This window comes from Oncorhynchus tshawytscha, linkage group LG06 (assembly GCF_018296145.1).
Source record: "Oncorhynchus tshawytscha isolate Ot180627B linkage group LG06, Otsh_v2.0, whole genome shotgun sequence".
NCBI classification, from domain to species: domain Eukaryota; kingdom Metazoa; phylum Chordata; class Actinopteri; order Salmoniformes; family Salmonidae; genus Oncorhynchus; species Oncorhynchus tshawytscha.
Genome location: NC_056434.1, coordinates 33,959,608 through 33,981,472, shown reverse-complemented (window position 1 = coordinate 33,981,472; position 21,865 = coordinate 33,959,608). Strand labels below are relative to the sequence as shown.

Genomic DNA, 21,865 nt, shown 5'->3' with positions numbered 1-21,865 from the left:
TTGGAAGTATCCTCCTGACTGTGTGACCCAGTTATCATTTTTACTAATCTCCTATTGCCAATAATCCGTTAGGGCGGGGGCATACATATAGCAGTGCGAAAACTATGGTTTAATGGTGCCACCCATATTTTGGGGAATTGTAATATTCAGGACAATCTCTACTCTTTACCACAACGATAAACCACAAGTGCCCGTAGCTACCTTTTAATTTTGCGCGTTCCCGTAACAGTGTCCGCCATTTTGATAAAAAAATATGACAGCATCCTTGTCTGTCTTGCTGCAATCTTGAGGGTAAAAGCGACAATTAATTTACTGGCGCTGGGATTGATTGTACTATACACGGGTGGAAGGGTCAGGCAGCCTCTGGTGAGCTGTCAAAGAAACACTCGCCAGATTACTGACAGATTTGGTTGATGGGGCGTGCAGCACCAGTTGACTGGCTTGGAATATAAACAAACTGCTCAACCAGCTACTTTAGCAGACTGACACAGACGCCCTGGAGCTAAATGACAAGGTAGGTGCTTGTTGTAGTTGTGCCATGGCAAGATTGCAATAATCAGCCTGGCTAGCTATATACGCAGTCTAATTAGCTATCTAGCTAACAACATCCTACTAGCTAATAAGGTCAGACATATTTGACAGTCATTGGCAGCTAGCTAGCCACCTTGCTACGCAGCACAGCGTCCTAATCTTGAAGATTAGGAGAGTCAGAGATGTGTGTATGTGCTGGAACCCACTGATTCTTTCTCCATTTCTTTCACCCTTTCGGTTTGCATACCGTTTATCAGTGTGTGTGCGCCAATGGTGAGTGTGTAATCGTCCATGCAGATGACCATTCCTTCCTGGGTCTATGAGACAAATGACTGAAGAGGTCTGACCAAGGACACACATTAATTAGGTAAACACTCACGCACATTCTCACTTAAAGGTGCAATCTAACCTATATCTGTATCACTATAGGTTTAATGTGCTTCCTCTGTAAACCCCCCATTCAAGCCCTCTCCTCGCATCCTTCTTGAGTAAGACCGTGGGGAACGAACCTCACCACACTCCAGACTGAGCAGGAAATGTAAAGTTGCAAAACCTTTGATACACAGTTGGTGACGATGACTTTCTATTCACTCTTTCTCCTTGCAGCTGCAGCCATGTTCTGGAAGTTTGACCTGCACATGTCATCCCAGCTGGAGGCCCTGCTGGAGAAGGATGATGTCACACTCACTGAGCTCATGGAGGAGGAGGACGTACTACAGGAGTGCAAGGCCCAGAACCACAGGTTATCCTTCAGCATTAACATCTGCCATAGAAACCGTTTATTAGCATTAGTTTGAGCATTTCAAATAGGAAATGGTGTCATGCTAATGAGTGTCTCTTCACTCCTCTCTGGGCCCAAGGCTGCTTGTCTTCCTGTCCCAGGACACCTGCATGCAGGAGCTGCTGCACCTCATCACCACAGAGCCCCCTGCTGGCCTGGAAGAAACAAGACGTTTTAAGTGAGTGGATTTGGGATCATCAACTAGATTCAGCCGCGGGCCGAATTGTTTCTCAAGCGGGTGGTTGGGGGGCCGGAACATAATTACAAATAATTTATAGATGGCAAATTGCCCGCAAGAAGCCCAAACAGAGATAATATTTGACTTAAACATAATCATTTCAAACCTTGCATACTTTTGTAAATGATCACATCTCTCTATTATGCGTGGGAATACTCGAGAACTGATTTCCAAAATTAAATCACTTGGAGCTGATTTCCTGGTGTTTTTAGTCTTTTATGTCCAACAATTAAAATTCTATTTATTATTTTTTTTAAATTTTTGCTCAAAAAACTTGAGGCCAAGAGGAGTAGAGAGACACACACACTATCAGTCAGTCAGTCAGTGGGATACTTTGCTGAGTGTGTGTGTGTTCCAGGCACCCTAACATAGCGTGTGAGCTGCTGACGAGTGATGTGGGGGTGATAAATGATAAGCTGGGTGGAGAGAAGCTCCTGCTGGATACCCTGTACTCTTTCCTGGAGCAGCCCCCTCCCCTCAACCCCCTTCTTGCGTCCTTCTTCAGCAAGACCATCGGAAACCTCATCACACGCAAGACCGAACAGGTACAGTAACACCAACTCTCTCACACAGTTGATCATTTTATTCTGGTTGTGTTGTAGTTTCATTGTGGCGGTGATTCATTTTCTGCAAAAGAAGGAAGGTTTCCTCTCTTTAGTGTAGAGCCCTAAAAAATCTGTGTTGTGGAAAATGCGCATGGAATCCAGACATTAAAACAGAATTCAACAATATTCAAAATGTATTGCACTTAGTAGGAAATCAACTAAATGTATTGATCTAATTCGAAAATGAATCAGTTATTTATATTTTCCTGCAACTTTCTGAAACGGCGTGTGTGTGTGTGCACGCACCAGGACTTCCGCTGGCCGTAAAAAAAAAAAGAATAATAATGTATTTGATAAGCCGATAAATAGAATTGGTACCGTCCAATTGCCTGGGAGAAGAAAAAATCATATTGCGAAATAATGCTTATTCTTAACATTTTTTATATCTATATAGTACCAATCAAAAGTTTGGACACACCGACTCATTCCAGTGTTTTTCTTTATTTGTATTATTTTCTGCATTGTAGATTAATAGTGAAGACATCAAAACTATGAAAAAACACAAATGGAATCATGTAGTAACCAAAAAAGTGTTAAACAAATCTAATTATATTTTATATTTGAGATTCTTCAAAGTAGCCACCCTTTGCCTTGATGACAGCTTTGCACACTCTTGGCAAAGTTGTCATCAAAGCAAGGGTGGCTATCTGAAAATATATTTTGATTTGTTTCATACTTTTTTGGTTACTACATGATTCCATTTGTGAGTAATCGTGTCCAAATTAATGAGTAATCGTGTCCAAACTTTTGACTGGTACTGTATATGTAGCCTAGTTCTACAGGTTATATGATTTTGGGAACTATTGTCCTACAATGTGTTTTAAGCATTGTTATGGACTTAGAACATCCAATTTGGTTGTTTTTCTATAAAAAGGTTGATTTTGAGAGTGAAAAATGGAAACCTGGGAAAAACTAAACTGAATGATTTTTATAGGGCCCTACTTGGGTAGATAATATTGGTTGTAATAATTTTGTTGTATGATGTTGTAGCCTACATTGTTGTATGATTATTTATTTTGGTCTTTAGATGATCTGGTTGACAGGTGGTTGTGTTGTGGTCTCTGTAGGTGATCTCCTTTCTGCGGGGAAAGGAGGGTTTCCTGGGTCTGGTCCTGAATCACATCAACACATCAGCCATGATGGACCTCCTGCTACGCCTCATCAGCTGTGTAGAGCCTGCTCCTCTCAGACAGGATACACTCAACGTACGACACACACACACACATCCACACACCCTCAGTGTGTGGTAAAGTATGTAATAGTGTGCGTTTGTGTTCCCTCTGCAGTGGTTAAATGAAGAGCAGCTGGCCCAGAGGCTTATAGAGCTCATCCACCCTGGGAAAGATGAGGAGGTAAGGCCGACACACACACACCCACTCTACTGATGACTAGAGAGTGCTGTCAGAGGGGTAACGACAGCCGGGTGTGTGTGTTTCAGAAACAGTCAAATGCATCCCAGACTGTGTGTGACATCATCCGTCTCAGCAGAGACCAGGCCAATCAGCTCCAAGAGAACTCTGAGGCTGACCCTCTGCTTGCCGTGCTGGAGTCGTAAGTCACACACACACACACACACACACACACACACACACACACACACACACACACACACACACACACACACACACACACACACCTGTAATATCCTATGCCCTGTGTGCTCCAGGCAGGAGTGTGTGGGTCAGCTGCTGGACAACATGTTTGTGGGAGAGAGGACAGAGAGCTGTGTTATCTGTGGAACTCAAATCCTTCTAACCTTACTGGAAATCAGGAGGCCAGGGTGGGTGTTCTATTCTTGCATACTTAAAAAGCCTAGTGCTTGCCAGCTTGCAGTAATAAAAAAGGGAAATGAGTTAGCATCTTCTACTTCTGTTTCTGGTTCATTCCTATGGGGGAAATTAATGGGGTTTTGGGATATATGCAGAAAGTAAGGTCTGAGTTAATCCAGGCTTAGGAAATCTTATACATTTTGTTCTATGAGATAATATCAGTCAGTTAATGAATTATGAAGCCTTTACGTACTTGTTTTGATTACATAAATGCTTCAAAATTCACAAAAAAACGATCATAATTCCGAAGATTGCCGAAGTCATGGCGGAAAATGTTTGTGTGATGTATTACACGGAACCCAAATTGGCTGCGCGCGTACGCCATCGTGCATAAATGTATTTTGTCCCCCCACACCAAACGCGATCATGACACGCAGGTTAAAATATCAATACAAACTGAACCAATTACATTAATTTGGGGACAGGTCGAAAAGCATTAAACATATATGGCAATTTAGCTAGCTAGCTTGCACTTGCTAGATAATTTCTCCTATTTAGCTAGTTTGCTGTTGCTGCCTTATTTGTCCTGGAATATAAACATTGAGTGCATTTCAGGTAAAATAACAACAAGGTCCTCTACTTCGACAATTAATCCACACATAAAACAGTCAACCAAATCGGTTCTTGTCATCTCTCCTCCTTCTAGGCTCTTTCTTCTCTTGACATTATAGTGCGATTGGCAACTTTCATATATTAGGTGCATTACCGCCACTGACCTCGTTTGTCTTTCAGTCACCCACGTGGGTATAACCAATGAGGAGATGGCATGTGGGTACCTGCTTCTATAAACCAATGGGAGAGGCAGGACTAGCAGCGCAATCTGTGTCACAAATAGAACTGACTTCTATTTTAGGCCTTGGTAACGCAGACGCTCGTTGGCGAGCGCGAGCAGTGTGGGTGCAGTAATTGAATAATATAGATTTCTAAATGTATTTTTGCACCGCTCGCGCACGCAACGCGAGTGGTGTAGTCAGCCTGTTATGGAGGACCCGGCAAGCCAGCCTATTCCCTATAATGTAAACTCCAACAGAAATAACTTCAAATGTATAACTTCAAATTAAACCAAAGAATTTGCACTCATGACTACTGGATTGAATGTAATTTTCTGCCAATTTACAAGCAAATACTTAAATAATTAATTGTTACCAATCAACTTGCTAGCCTACCAGACTGCTATCGTTACATTAGCACTGCAATAGTCAGCCTGTTGTTATCAATACCTAGCATACAGCTACATTAAAGTAAATTTAAGTTTTGGAAATGCATAAAGCCATCTAACCAGTTTTCAAAGAATGTTAGCTATATGCAGTTATCTTAGCGAGCAAGCTAGCCAGCCAGCTAATGTTAGCTATTTAGCCAACTAGCATAGCCAACCACAACTAACACAACTTAAACATAACCGCAGATTAAAAGCAAAGAGCGAGCAGAGACCTACAGATTGAAGTGTTGGGCCCATCCGATGGTAAAACTTTTAAGAGTGCAAGCTGAGTTGGCTACCAAAGCAAGTGATAGGCAGGCGTTTCGCTGGGCCGAGGGAGAGTCAGGGAAATCCAATAGCTATATAGTGAGAAAAATATCAAATAGATAGATTCCAGGAGTCAGTTAACTAGCGTGATAGGACGAAGCCAAGGTGGGAAAAGTTACAAAACTCTCGAAACCTACTTCACAGAGAACATGCTGAAAAGTTGACAAAACAAACAGGAGAACAGATTAAAGAACAGGTACTATACAATTAGAGCAAGCAGGTATGATTTTTCTATTTTGTTTTGAGCCTACGGCAAGAAGGCACCAGAGCCTGCCATGCTAATGGGTTCCCACTAGATAACGGCCACAAAGTTTGTAAAGAGCATGGCGATGCCGCAGGTGCCCCATTTGTACATCACACCTCCTCTTGATCAGTGGATTGTAGCTCACCCCCGCCAACACTTGGTCTGGAATGTAATTACATGCTAGCATAGCTAGTGGCTAACGTTAGCCAGCTTGTGCAAGCTGCCGAGCTAGCATACGAACTAAGCAGCACAGAGTAGATGTTCCATGTGATATTGAGAAATAGTGCATTGTGGGTTGTTTAGAAGATATCCGGAAATAATGTATTACATATGTAATGACCCAAAAACAAAACCATGTTTGTACTTGTAGTCACGATCTGGTTACTTATAACTAAGTTACTAAGTCTTTGACCACACCGTGTTGTTACATTGGTGAGCAAAAACTCATGCTTCCTACCCTTTTAAGCCTGTGTTTACCACATACCTTATTTTCAGAGTTTATCCAAAAACCCCATTCATTTCCCAATAGGCTTTGGCCAACGAGCCATGGCGGAGTTAGCCTCCGTTATTGCCTTCAAGAATAGTAAATTAATATTGCTCTCTATTAGTTGCGATGTATAGGAATGTGGTCACAGCCTCTTTTTGGTTTCACTGCACGCACACATTTCCTCTTATGACAGGAAGACATTTCTCAGTAGCTACTGCCCATGGGTAGGGGGTGTAAATGGAAAAGTTGTGACTGATCTAGATGCTTATCTAAAGATACCTACCTTACCTGTGTGTGTGTTCCAGGGTGGAGGGTATGTTGGATGTGTGTGTTCAGGGACATGAGAGGTGTGTCAACAGTAGCATCCTGCAGGCCATCCAACCCCACCTCACACACTACCACCAACTACTGCTGGATCCGCCCAGGGTAAACTTGCACACGCACGCAAACACACACCTTCAACAGACACACATCCTGTATTCTCTGACTTAGTCACCCATACAGTCTTGCACTGTTATGCCATGTATAGTTTCAGAGTTGTAATGTCAACTATTCAACACATCATAAAACTCATTGACGTGTGTGTGTGTGTTTGTAGGTGACCCCCATGCTTACCAGTCTAGGTGTGTTGGAGGTGCCACTGGGTAACTGTCGTCTCCATGTGGCCAGACTGATGGCCTCTCTGCTACAGACCACTAACACCAGTTATTACATTTGTTGTAACAACACCATTTATAACAACACTGTCACACTGGAGCTCTGCAGACTCAACACCATAAACATTTTACTGGTCAGTACACACACACACCATGTCCTGGTTTGTATACACCTTTACCTCTTTTATCCGTTAAGTTGTTTTTGTTGTGTGTTGCAGGACCTGTTCTTTAAGTACACCTGGAATAACTTCCTGCACTTCCAAGTGGAGCTGTGTGTGGCAGCCATCCTCAGCCACTCTGCCCAGGAGCAGAGACCCCTGGTTACCCAGGAAAATCCCAGGCTTCAGCAGGAGCCCCAGGAGAAGCAGGCCTCGCCTGGCCCTACACTCCCACTGCCCTCTGTTCCTCCCGACATCTCCACACACAACCCACTGGTGACCCATGTACGTGTCTGTCTGTCTATCTGTCTGTCTGTGTCTCTGTGTCTCTGTCTGCCTGTGTGTCTGTCTCTCTGTCTGCCTGTGTGTCTCAGTAACTCTCTCCTCTCCCCCCCATTCCCCCCCATCTGCAGTTGTTTCAGGACTGTCGTCTGGTTCTGAGGATATTGGAGGCCTGGGAGGAGAATGATAAGATGCAGTAAGATATTTAAAACAACTGTTAAACAGATAGCAAATCAGCTGTTTTTGAACCTGTTTTGTCATCTGTGATTGGTGTATCACTAGTATAGTGTGTTAACGTTCATAAATATAATTGTGTGTGTTACATATTGGCACAAACGTGTGTGTTCTCAGGGCGGAGGGGGGCATGAGGAGAGGCTACATGGGTCACCTGACTAGGATCGCCAACACTGTAGTCTGTAGCATGGAGAAAGGACCAGTACACAGCCAGATCAGCAGCCTTATTACAGGTAGGGCTGTGTGGGTTACTTAGGGTTACGGACATAACAAACCAATTGTAGAATAACTGTCTGTGTGTGAAGCTGTCTCTACTGTGACTGTGTGTTGCAGAGCTGCTTGTGGATTGCAAGGGGCGCTGGGAGACCTTTGTAGACCAGGCCCTGACAGAGATCAACAGGAAGAACACTGTAGACCTGGTATTCATACATACACACACACACACATACATACACACACACACACACACACACACACATTCATACATGTAAAACCCCTGGCCTTGTGTGTTCCAGGTGTCTCACAACCTGCGCTCCTCCAGTGAAGACGATGATCGACAGAGTCCCTTCCCCAAAGAGCTGTCACTGCAACAAGTACACACACACACATGCATTTACATGTATTTCCAGATAGTCATCTACTGCTCCTACTCTGTCATGGTAGTTACCATAATCCAGTTCTGTTTTCTATGTGTGCTGTCTTTCAGACATTCTCAGACTACCAGATCCAGCAGATCACTGCTAACTTTGTGGATCAGTTTGGCTTCAATGACGACGAGTTCTCAGAACACGGCGACAACATCAAGTAAGACACACACACACACACACACACACAGCATCAAGTAAGTCCTCTAAGTGGTTCTGACTTGATTGTGATTGTGTGTATGTTGTGTGCGGCAGTGCCACCTTTGACCGGATCGCAGAGATTAACTTCAACGTGGACACAGAGGACACTGTGAGTGACAGAGTCCATAGCCTCTCTCCTAAGAGCATCCATTTGAAATCCACTGTCTGAGTCATTACTAGACTGGTCAACAGGTACAGTTATGCAGGGATCTATACGCATACGTTGTGGTGTGTGTGCATGCATGTGCAGGCTAAGACTGCAGCATTTGAGGCCTGCACCAAGGAGAAGATCCAGTCGTTTGATGACAACGAAGAGGAAGATATCTGGGAGGAGAGAGAGATCAACTATACTACACACACAAAGTCTAGGACCAGGTATACAAACACACACACATTCACACACTTATATTAACAATATGACACACCAGGACCAGAATACAACACACCTGGTCCAGGACCAGAATACGACACACCAGGACCAGAATACAACACACCAGGTCTTGGACCAGAATACGACACACCAGGACCAGAATACGACACACCAGGTCCTGGACCAGAATACAACACACCAGGACCAGGTACACATACAACGCTCTCTGTCCTGCTCTCTCAGGTTTGGGGGGTCACGGACGTCTGTTGGAGCAGCTCAGAGTGATGGGGTGAGCGATACTGCTGGTTGCTCAACAGGTTCTGAAACGGAGGAGTGGGAGGTGCCTATTGAGGTCACAGGTCAGACAGAACACAGCAAGAACATCAGCCAGACTGAGAATATCAGCCAGACTGAGACTGCACAGAGTAAGGATGACTATTTGAACACAGGTCTGCTTGTGTGTGGGTATATAATCTTTTTTTGTTCATGGGGTGTTTTTGTGGTTGAATGTGTTTATCATTTTCTTTGGTTGTGTGTTGCTGTGGTGCGTATATTTCTGGTTCTTCTTGTTTTGTTTGTGTGTCTGGTCCTCAGCTCTGAGTTGTATTTATTCCTCAGACCCTGGCTGGGCGGCTAGTTTCGGGGAGGTGAACTCTAAGGCCCCCTCTCCTGGAGTGGGCATGGATCCATGGGCTAACCCCACCCCCAAGTCTGGAGTGGGCGTAGACCTATGGGGTAGCCCTGCCCCCACACCTGGAGTGGGCTTAGACCCGTGGGGTAGCCCCGCCTCTAAATCAGGAGTGGGCGTAGACCCATGGGGTAGCCCCACCCCCAAGTCCGAAGTGGGCGTCGACTCATGGGACAGCCCTGCCCCCAAGTCAGAAGTGGGCGTGGATGCATGGGGCAGCCCCGCCCCCCAACCCATAACTGCAGAGAAGGGCTGGGCCAAGTTCACTGACTTTCAGCCGTTCTGCTGGTGAGTGTAGCCACATTTCAGTCTGTCTTTATGAACATTCTGCTGCTTATGTATAGGTTTATATTCGTGTGTGTGTGTGTGTGTTCAGTTCAGAGACAGGTCCGAGGTGCACTTCTCCAGTAGACTCCGAGATCTGTGGGTCAGACAAAACAAAACCCAGCCAAGACAAGAACTGTAAGTCGTCTTTGTGTGTTCTCCCTGCATGGCGTGTGTAACCGTGTGTGTTCAATTTGCAAAGTGTGTGTGTTTTCTCTGCAGCTTGTGTGTGGAGTGTGTGTGTGGCGAGGAAGGCTCCCCTGGTAGCATCAGACAGCTCTTCATCAGGAGGCTCAGAAAGTGATGAAGAGGACAAGACTGAATCTCTTACTATGGAGACGGTATCCAAGGAAATGGTCACTACAGAGACCGTTGTTACAACCGCCGGACGGGAGACCATCAGACTTAGGATGGACGCCAACAACGAGAGAGCTGTCTTCACCAGGTACACACACATACACATTCTCTTCTCAGTCGTGCAGTATATTCCTCTCCCTGCCTTACTGTCCAGTGTCCACACCACTCCTCTCATCTTACCTTCTCTCTTTTCCTCTCTCCTTCCCTCCCTCTCACTTTCCAAATCTGTCCTTCCTCCTCCTCTTACTCATCTTCTCCTAATTTCTTGTCTTGCCCTCTTCCACTCCTCTTCTCTTCCCTCCACTCCCACATTCCCTTCCATCTTCTCTCCTCCACTTCTGAATTTCCTCTCCTCCTCAGAGTGTTTCATCCTGCAGTCAGAGGGTATGTAGTGTATGAGGTCTCTAGCCATTGAGTGTGTTGCCTGTGGAGTTGTATTGCCATGGGAGTGTTACAGAGTGTATAACACTTTGCAGAGCAAAACCCAATGGAAACATAGCCACAGATGACATCTGCTAACAAAAAAAGACAGGTTTTTATTGTCTCATACACCAGATAGGTGCAGTGAAATGTATTGTTTTAAAGTGTCAGGCATAGTAGTACCGCACCCCTGGAGCAAATGCCTTGCTTAACCTCTCTGGGATATGTGGGACGCTAGCGTAAATATGTGGGATGCAGCGAAAATGCTGAGCGCCAAATTCAAATAAATTCCGATAAAAATTAAACTTTCATGAAATCACACATGCAATACACCAAATTAACGCTACACTTGTTGTGAATCCAGCCAACGTGTCAGATTTCAAAAAGGATGTAAGAAAGCACACCAAACGATTATGTTAGGTCAGTACATAGCCACAGAAAAACACCAGCCAAAGAGAGGAGTCACAAAAAGCATAAATAGAGATAAAATTAATCACTAACCGTTGATGATCTTCATCAGATGACACTCATAGGACTTCATGTTACACAATACATGTATGTTTTGTTCAATAAAGTTCATATTTGTATCCAAAAATCTCAGTGTACATTGGCGCGTTACGTTCAGTAATGTTTTGCTTCCAAAACATCCGGTGATTTTGCAGAGAGCAACTTCAATTTACAGAAATACTCATTATAAATGTTGATGAAAATACATGTGTTATGCATGGAACTTTAGATAAACTTCTCCTTAATGCAACCGCTGTGTCAGATTTCAAAAAAGCTTTACCGAAAAAGCACGCCATACAATAATCTGAGTACAGCGCTCAGAGCCCAATCAACCCAAAAAGATATCCGTCATGATGTGGAGTCAACAGAAATCAGAAATAGCATTATAAATATTCACTTACCTTTCATGATCTTCATCAGAATGCATTCCCAGGAATCCCAGTTTCACAATAAATTATGGACTTTATGGAACAAATAAAAAATGTATGTCCAAAACACCTCCTTTTGTTCGCTCGTTTAGTACACAATCCAAACTGACAACGTGCTGGCAGGTCCATGCGAAAGTTCAGACAAAGTCATATTACAGTCCGTAGTTTGACATGTTTCTAAGTATAGAATCAATCTTTAGGATGTTTTATCATAAATCTTCAATAATATTCCAACCGGAGAATTCCTTTGTCTTCAGAAATGCTATGAAATGTAAGCTACCTCCCATGTGAATGCGCGTGGCCAGCTCGTGACCTCTGACTCAATCCCCTCTCATCCCCCACCCCCCTTTATCGTAGAAGCATCAAACACGGTTCTATAGACTGTTAACATCTATTGGAAGTGTAACATGACCCCATTTCCACTGTATCTTGGATAGGTAAAGAGTTGAAACACTACAAACCTCAGATTTCCCACTTCCTGGTTGGATTTTTTCTCAGGTTTTTGCCTGCCATATGAGTTCTGTTATACTCACAGACGTCATTCAAACAGTTTTAGAAACTTCAGAGTGTTTTCCTATCAAAATCTACTAATTATATGCATATTCTAGCTTTTAGGACAGAGTAGCAGGCAGTTTACTCTGGGCACCTTTTTATCCAAGCTACTCAATATTGCCCCCCTGTCCCAAAGAAGTTCAGGGAACATTAACAGATTTTCACCTTGTTGGCTCATGTATTCGAGCCAGCGACCTTTCGGTTACTGGCCCAACGCTCAAATCGCTAGGCTACCTGCCACCCTATTAGCAGTGAATGGACTGCAGTTCTGCTGTTGATAACGTCAAACCAAGGCATTGAGCTTTGTGTTCAGCTGCATGAAAACTAACTGTATGTTTTTACCTCTGACCTTTGGCTGGGCATCCCTATAGTCCTCTTTGATCCTATGACTATGCCTCTCTACTCTAGGTCTATGCTGAGTTCTGATGGGTCTACTAGAGACAAATCCAAAAGCGCTCAAATCCTAGAGTGCACTACTTTTGGTCAGAACCACATAGGGCTGCAACATACAGTGCATTCGGAAAGTATTCAGACCCCTTCACTTTCCACATTTTGTTACGTTACAGCCTTATTCTAAAATGGATGAAGAAATTGTTTATTTAATCCATCTACACACAATACCCCGTAATGACAAGGCGAATACAGGTTTTTAGAAATACCTTATTTACATTAATATTCAGACCCTTTGCTATGAGACTCGAAATTGAGCTCCGGTGCATCCTGTTTCCTTTGATCATCCTTGATGTTTCTACAACTTGATTGGAATCCAACTGTGGTAAATTCAATTGATTGGACATGATTTTAGAAAGGCACACATCTGTCTATATAAGGTCCCACAGTTGACAGTGCATGTCAGAGCAAAAGCCAAGCCATGAAGTCGAAGGAATTGTCCGTAGAGCTCAGATACAGGATTGTGTTGGCACAGATCTGGGAAAGTGTACCAAAATATTTCTGCAGCATTGAAGGTCCCCAAGTACACAGTGGTCTCCATCATTCTTAAATGGAAGAAGATTGGAACCAACAAGACTCTTCCTAGAGCTGGGTGCCTGGCCAAACTGAGCAATCGGGGGAGAAGGGCCTTGGTCAGGGAGGTGACCAAGAACCCGATGGTCACTCTGACAGAGCTCCAGAGTTCCTCTGTGGAGATGGGAGAACCTTCCAGAAGGACAACCATCTCTGCAGCACTCCACCATTCAGGCCTTTATGGTAGAGTGGCCAGACGGAAGCCACACCTCAGTAAAAGGCACATGACAACCTGCTTGTGTTTGCTAAAAGGCACCTAAAGACTCTCAGACCATGAGAAACAAGATTATTTTTTCAGCTGCAAAGACTGGGAGACAAAGATGGGAGACAAAGATGGGAGGCAAAGATGGGAGGCAAAGATGAACGGAGCAAAATACAGAGAGATCCTTGATGAAAACCTGCTCCAGAGCTTTCAGCAACTCAGACTGGGGCGACGGTTCGCCTTCCAACAGGACAACGACACTAAGCACACAGCCAAGACAATGCAGTAGGGGCTTCGGAACAAGTCTCTGAATGTCCTTGAGTGGCCCAGCCAGAGTCCGGACTTGAACCCGATCGAACATCTCTGGAGAGACCTGAAAATAGCTGTGCAGCGACGCTCCCCTTCCAACCTGACAGAGCTTGAGAGGATCTGCAGAGAATGGGAGAAACTCCCCAAATACAGGTGTGCCAAGCTTGTAGCGTTATACCCAAGATTTTTATAAATTTGCTAAAATGTTTTTTTTTTTTTTTTATAAATACGTTTTTCCTCTGTCATAATAGGATATTGTGTGTAGATTGAGGGGATAAAACAATTGAAACAATTTTTAGAATAAGGCTGTATCGTAACAATACTTTCAGAATGCACTGTAGAGTTCTGGCCAATAATAGTGCCCTATACAGGGAAGAGGGTGTGATTTGAGACACTGCCAATATGTTCTTACCTATGTCTTTTTACTCTTACAGTGAGGCTGACATGAGAGAGAAAGAGAAGATGAAGGAGAAAGAGAGGGTGATGGGTGGAGGAGACCCTCTCAATGCCACCGCTGCTCCCCTCAAAATCCGGCCTGCCACCGTCACAAAGTAAGTGTGTATCTGTGTCTCTGTCTTGTGTACCTGCTTCTTTGCTGACACCACCCCCTCCACTCTCCCCACAGAGACACACCATCCTTGGCAAACGGACCGGCCTAGTACTACGGTACCACGACACACACATACACACTCCACTTCCCAACAACACTCCATGCCATGCAACGTCTTGTATCGTGAGCAGTGCTGCCCTGTCATAGGTCTGTGTCTAGGACATCTACGGTGGCTGAGAGAGTCAAAAACGGAAGAGAAAAGCCATTCCGGAAGCCAAACAACAGCTCCTAAACACAAGTTTATAAACAGATTCATGTGATGTTTGTCCCTGCCCTACTGCTGTAGTCTCTCCTAGACACCTATCACCACACTGCGACGTGTGTGTGTGTGTGTGTGTGTGTGTGTGTGTGTGTGTGTGTGTGTGTGTGTGTGTGTGTGTGTGTGAGATCCAGCTTTATGTAGTCTTGTTAGTTCTTGGCTCAGCCAGTTTTTTTTTACACTTTAAGTCGAGAAGACGCTCCATTCCCGCTGTAGTCACATCATCAGCGCAGAGTAGTCTGAGGAGGGGAATGAGTAGTCAGTACTGACTGTAAGATCTTCAAAGACAGTGTGTTCCTAGTTTTTTTTTTTTTTTTACTCAATCATTTCAGCATAGAAAATCCAGCCTGTTTATGAAAATTCTCCACTATCTTTCTCCCTCTCTGTGTGGACTATTCCGTCTGTTCTCCCTCTCTGTGTGGACTATTACAGGTAGTGAAAATATTGATTCTGTCTCTTCTTTCTCTTTGTGTGGGAGATTTGGAATATATATTCTCAGGTTAAAAGAGCAGTTCTGTGGATGTGATGAAAGCACACCTGTGTGACGTCACACACAGCATGAGTACACACACATACAGTTTGATTATTCACACACACACAAAGCTTGAGGCATACACACTCCACTGTATGAGTGTATACACACAAACACAGAGTTTGCGCAGACAAGCACTCACACCCTTCCATATCACCCCTCCACAGAGCTGTGTAAATGTAATATTGTGACCTTTGAACCTTCTATTAGGTTGTGGTATAATGTAAACGTATTATAATGTAAACAGTATATATATATAAACACGTATCTATTTTTGGTATCAATTCAGATGTATCGGAAAGCGGATGTTTAGCAGGTTGCTGTGTGTGTGTGTGTGTGTGTGTGTGTGTGTGTGTGTGTGTGTGTGTGTGTGTGTGTGTGTGTGTTTATAATGGTGAAATGAGGCAATAATGACATCTGTGTTATGGTTTTTACCCCAGCATCAGACCCTGATACATGCTTCCTCCTGGGTGTGTGTGTGGGTACATGTATGTATATGTTTAATGTATTGGAAATGTCTTCCATATCCAATTCCTCATGCTATATCATCTTATCAGTATCTAAAGCGGTCTCTCTCCCTTCTCTCATTTAGAGCATGTCATTCAGGTATGACTTAGTGAAGTTAGTTTCTGTTGTGTGGTTTTATGTTTAAAGCACTTTGTGATGGTGGTCAGAACCATCAAGGTATTTTACTCACTGCTGAGGAAGAGGTTTGACTTAAAGGAATCAGTGAGTTATTACAAAATCTTAATAATATTTGTATGTGATATGACGATTTGATCCACCTATTGTGATGCCAAAGTGGGCTAGAGACTAATGAAATTGGCTAGATTTGGGACAGGGAGAGGGGTCCACCCTGATAAAGCTAACCAGAGTTGTGTACAGAGTTACGTCATACCTTCACCCCAACACCACACACTGCATCTGACTCATACCACACCACACACTGCATCTGACCCATACCACACCACACACTGCATCTGACCCATACAAAACCACACACTGCATCTGACCCATACAAAACCACACACTGCATCTGACCCATACAACACCACACACTGCATCTGACCCATACAAAACCACACACTGCATCTGACCCATACAACACCACACACTGCATCTGACCCATACAACACCACACACTGCATCTGACCCATACCACACCACACACTGCATCTGACCCATACAAAACCACACACTGCATCTGACCCATACCACACCACACACTGCATCTGACCCATACAAAACCACACACTGCATCTGACCCATACAACACCACACACTGCATCTGACCCATACAAAAACCACACACTGCATCTGACCCATACAACACCACACACTGCATCTGACCCATACAACACCACACACTGCATCTGACCCATACAACACCACACACTGCATCTGACCCATACAACACCACACACTGCATCTGACCCATACAACACCACACACTGCATCTGACCCATACAACACCACACACTGCATCTGACCCATACAACACCAGACACTGCATCTGACCCATACACACACTGCACCTGACCCATACCACACTGCACCTGACCCATACCACACTGCACCTTACCCATACCACACCACACACTGCATCTTGACCCATACCACACCACACACTGCATCTGACCCATACCACACTGCACCTGACCCATACCACACTGCATCTGACCCACACACTGCATCTGACCCACACCACACACTGCATCTGACCCATACCACACCACACACTGCATCTGACCCATACCACACCACACACTGCACCTGACCCATACCACACACTGCATGACCCTAACCCATACCACACTGCACCTGACCCATACCACCCACCACACACTGCATCTGACCCATACCACACCACACTGCACCTGACCCATACCACACTGCACCACCCACCACACTGCATCTGACCCATACCACACCACACACTGCATCTGACCCATACCACACACCACACACTGCATCTGACCCATACCACACCACACACTGCATCTGACCCATACCACACCACACACTGCATCTGACCCCACACCACACACTGCACCTGACCCATACCACACACACACACTGCATCTGACCATACCCACCACACACACTGCACCTGACCCATACACCACACACTGCACCTGACCCATACCACACCACACACTGCACCTGACCCATACCACACTGCACCTGACCCATACCACACCCACACTGCACCTGACCCATACCACACCACACACTGCATCTGACCCATACCACACCACACCACACACTGCATCTGACCCATACCACACCACCACACACTGCATCTGACCCATACCACACCACACACTGCATCTGACCCATACCACACCACACTGCACCTGACCCATACCACACCACACACTGCATCTGACCCATACCACACCACACACTGCATCTGACCCATACCACACCACACACTGCACTGACCCATACCACACTGACCCATACCACACCACACACTGCATCTGACCCATACCACACACTGCACCTGACCCATACACTGCATCTGACCCATACCACACTGCACCACCCATACCACCACACTGCATCTGACCCATACCACACCACACACTGCACCCTGACCCATACCACACCACCACACTGCACCTGACCCATACCACACCACACCACACCCACCACACACTGCATCTGACCCATACCACACCACACACTGCACCTGACCCATACCACACCACACACTGCACCTGACCACACCACACCACACACTGCATCTGACCCATACCACACACCTGACCCACCACACCACACACTGCACCTGACCCATACCACACACTGCATCTGACCCATACCACACCACACACTGCACCTGACCCATACCACACCACACTGCACCTGACCCATACCACACCACACACTGCACCTGACCCATACCCACACCATACCCATACCACACACTGCACCTGACCCATACCACACACTGCACCTGACCCATACCACACACTGCACCTGACCCATACCACACACTGCATCTGACCCATACCACACTGCATCTGACCCATACCACACCACACACTGCACTGCATCTGACCCATACCACACCACACACTGCACCTGACCCATACCACACTGCATCTGACCCATACCACACTGCATCTGACCCATACCACACCACAAACTGCATCTGACCCATACCACACCACACACTACACCTGACCCATACCACACTGCATCTGACCCATACCACACTGCATCTGACCCATACCACACCACACCACACACTGCACCTGACCCATATGTGTGTGTGCTCTCTGTAGTCAGAGGCCTTTTATAAAGGGTTCTGATGCTGGCGGTTCCTTTTCTGTATATGTAATTGTGTGTGTTACTGTTGTCAAACCTAGCCTGTAAAGTCAGATATCAAACTAATAAATATGTCAACCATCAACACTGGGCTCTCAATGTCATTGAGTCATGTGCTGAAATGACACACACAGCAGCCAACACAAATACAGTATGTTTACCTTTAGGTCAGGTGAGTAGAGGGGTTGGGTTCAATTTGCAGTCACACACACACACACAAACCATCTACAATAATCCCCTCCCCCCCTCTCTTGTTCCTACTTTGTAGTTACTGGTTGGAGGGAGAGCTAATTATTTAGGTTAGAAAGGGTAAATATAACCTAACTACTTCTAGTTAGTGTGACACACGGTACAGTCCCTGCTACTCAAACACACACCGTCTCACAACTACACACTGTCTAAAACAGACAAATAGCCTGTCTCTCTTTCTGTTACTCCTCTCTGTTTCTCACACTCAGCTTTGTTCTGCTCTGTTGTGTGCGACTGGTCTTAGTGAGCACACATATGTAGCACTGAGTGTGTGGAGAGGTGAGGGGGACTAAAGAGGAAGGGGTATGATGTAGAGAAGGTAGAGTTGGAGGGAGGGGGTTGGGGAGGGGGTTGGAGATGGAGGGAGGGGGGTAGAGTAGAGATGGAGGGAGGGTGGAGTAGGGGGTTGGAGATGGAGGGAGGGGGGGGTAGAGTAGAGATGGAGGGAGGGTGGAGTAGGGGGTTGGAGATGGAGGGAGGGGGGGGGTAGAGATGGAGGGAGGGTGGAGTAGGGGGTTGGAGATGGAGGGAGGGGGGTAGAGTAGAGATGGAGGGAGGGTGGAGTAGGGAGGGGTTGGAGTAGAGATGGAGGGAGGGTGGGAGGGGGTGGAGTAGAGAAGGAGGGAGGGGGTGGAGTCGGGAGGGAGGGAGAGGGTGGAGTAGAGAGGGATGGATGGAGGGAGTAGAGAGGGGTGGATGGAGAGAGGGGTGGATGGAGAGAGGGGATGGAGTAGAGGGATGGAGGGAGTAGAGATGGAGGGAGGAGGTGGAGTAGAGAGGGATGGATGGAGGGAGTAGAGGGATGGATGGAGGGAGTAGAGAGGGATGGATGGAGGGAGGGGTGGAGTAGAGAAGGAGAGAGGGGTGGATTAGAGATGGAGGGAGGGGGGGGTGGAGTAGAGATGGAGGGAGGGAGGGGTGGAGTAGAGATGGAGGGAGGGAGGGTTGGAGTAGAGAAGGAGGGAGGGGTGGAGTAGAGATGGAGGGAGGGAGGGGTGGAGTAGAGATGGAGGGAGGGAGGGGTGGAGTAGAGAAGGAGAAAGGGGTGGATTAGAGATGGAGGGGTGGAGTAGAGATGGAGGGAGGGAGGGGTGGAGTAGAGATGGAGGGAGGGAGGGTTGGAGTAGAGAAGGAGGGAGGGGTGGAGTAGAGATGGAGGGAGGGAGGGGTGGAGTAGAGATGGAGGGAGGGAGGGGGTGGAGTAGAGATGGAGGGAGGGAGGGAGGGAGGGAGGGGTGGAGTAGAGATGGAGGGGTGGAGTAGAGATGGAGGGAGGGAGGGAGGGAGTAGAGATGGAGGGAGGGAGGGAGTAGAGATGGAGGGGTGGAGTAGAGATGGAGGGAGGGAGGGGGTGGAGTAGAGATGGAGGGAGGGAGGGGTGGAGTAGAGATGGAGGGAGGGAGGAGAGATGGAGGAGAGATGGAGGGAGGGAGGGGTGTAGTAGGGAGGGAGGGAGGGAGGGAGGGGGTGGAGTAGAGATGGAGGGAGGGGTGGAGTAGAGATGGAGGGAGGGGTGGAGTAGAGATGGAGGGAGGGGGTGGAGTAGAGAAGGAGGAAAGGAGGGAGGGGGTGGAGTAGAGAGGGAGGAAAGGAGGGAGGGGGTGGAGTAGAGAGGGATGGATGGATGGAGGGGATGGAGTAGATGGGAGGGAGGGGATGGAGTAGAGATGGGAGGGGATGGAGTAGAGATGGGGGAGGGGATGGAGTAGAGATGGAGGGAGGGGATGGAGTAGAGATGGAGGGAGGGGATGGAGTAGAGATGGAGGGAGGGGTGGAGTAGAGAGGGAGGGAGGGGTGGAGTAGAGAGGGAGGGAGGGGTGGAGTAGAGAGGGAGGGAGGGGGTGGAGTAGAGATGGAGGGAGGGGGTGGAGTAGAGAAGGAGGAAAGGAGGGAGGGGGTGGAGTAGAGGGAGGAAAGGAGGGAGGGGGTGGAGTAGAGAGGGATGGATGGATGGAGGGGATGGAGTAGATGGGAGGGAGGGGATGGAGTAGAGATGGGAGTGGATGGAGTAGAGATGGGGGAGGGGATGGAGTAGAGATGGAGGGAGGGGATGGAGTAGAGATGGAGGGAGGGGATGGAGTAGAGATGGAGGGAGGGGTGGAGTAGAGAGGGAGGGAGGGGTGGAGTAGAGAGGGAGGGAGGGGGTGGAGTAGAGATGGAGGGAGGGGTGGGAGGGGGTGGAGTAGAGAGGGAGGGAGGGGGTGGAGTAGAGAGGGAGGGAGGGGGTGGAGTAGAGAGGGAGGGAGGGAGGGGGTGGAGTAGAGATGGAGGGAGGGGATGGAGTAGAGATGGAGGGAGGGGATGGAGTAGAGATGGAGGGAGGGGTGGAGTAGAGAGGGAGGGAGGGGTGGAGTAGAGAGGGAGGGAGGGGGTGGAGTAGAGATGGAGGGAGGGGTGGGAGGGGGTGGAGTAGAGAGGGAGGGAGGGGGTGGAGTAGAGAGGGAGGGAGGGGTGGAGTAGAGATGGAGGGAGGGAGGGGTTGGAGTAGAGATGGAGGGAGGGAGGGAGGGGGTGGAGTAGAGATGGAGGGAGGGAGGGGGTGGAGTAGAGATGGGGGTGGAGTAGAGATGGAGGGAGGGAGGGGGTGGAGTAGAGATGGAGGGGGTGAAGTAGAGATGGAGGGGGTGGAGGGAGGGGGTGGAGTAGAGATGGGAGGGGTGGAGTAGAGATGGGAGGGTGGAGTAGAGATGGGGGGTGGAGGGAGGGGTTGGAGTAGAGATGGAGGAAAAGAGGGAGGGGGTGGAGTAGAGAGGGAGGGGGTGGAGTAGAGAGGGAGAGAGGGAGGGGGTGGAGTAGAGAGGGAGGGAGGGAGGGGGTGGAGTAGAGAGGGAGGGAGGGGGTGGAGTAGAGAGGGAGGGAGGGAGGGAGGGGGGTGGAGTAGAGAGGGAGGGAGGGAGGGGGTGGAGTAGAGAGGGAGGGAGGGAGGGAGGGGTGGAGTAGAGATGGAGGGAGGGAGGGGGTGGAGTAGAGATGGAGGGAGGGAGGAGGTGGAGTAGAGATGGAGGGAGGGAGGAGGTGGAGTAGAGATGGAGGGAGGGAGGAGGTGGAGTAGAGATGGGGGTGAGGGGTTTCGAGTAGAGATGGAGGGAGAGGGGTGGAGTAGAGATGGATGGATGGATGGAGGGTTGGGAGGGGGTGGAGTAGAGGTGGAGTGAGGGATTGGAGTAGAGGGAGGGAGGTGTGGAGTAGAGATGGAGGGAGGTGGAGTAGAGATGGAGGGAGTGGAGTGAGGGGTTGGAGTAGATGGAGGGAGGGGTGGAGTAGAGATGGAGGGAGGGGGAGTG

At 47.4% G+C, this 21,865-nt stretch overlaps 1 protein-coding gene across 2 annotated transcripts; it reads left to right on the top strand.

The window, feature by feature from the left end:
* Positions 1-46: 46 nt before the first annotated feature.
* Positions 47-16,521, top strand: LOC112252466 (serine/threonine-protein phosphatase 6 regulatory subunit 2). Of its 2 annotated transcripts, XM_042323210.1 has the most exons (26): positions 47-514; positions 789-898; positions 1,138-1,273; positions 1,392-1,490; positions 1,909-2,095; positions 3,223-3,360; positions 3,442-3,507; positions 3,594-3,706; positions 3,822-3,935; positions 6,546-6,666; positions 6,839-7,030; positions 7,115-7,339; positions 7,468-7,532; positions 7,688-7,803; positions 7,904-7,989; positions 8,086-8,163; positions 8,277-8,374; positions 8,470-8,524; positions 8,666-8,790; positions 9,029-9,210; positions 9,404-9,761; positions 9,850-9,935; positions 10,020-10,242; positions 10,515-10,538; positions 14,030-14,146; positions 14,221-16,521. In XM_042323210.1, the coding sequence occupies exons 3-26, from the start codon at positions 1,146-1,148 to the stop codon at positions 14,252-14,254; spliced, it is 3,030 nt and encodes a 1,009-aa protein (XP_042179144.1). In that variant the 5' UTR covers positions 47-514; positions 789-898; positions 1,138-1,145; the 3' UTR covers positions 14,255-16,521. The 2 variants fall into 2 exon arrangements, with proteins under 2 accessions (XP_042179144.1, XP_042179145.1); XM_042323211.1 differs by lacking the exon at positions 10,515-10,538.
* The last annotated feature ends 5,344 nt before the right edge of the window (positions 16,522-21,865 follow it).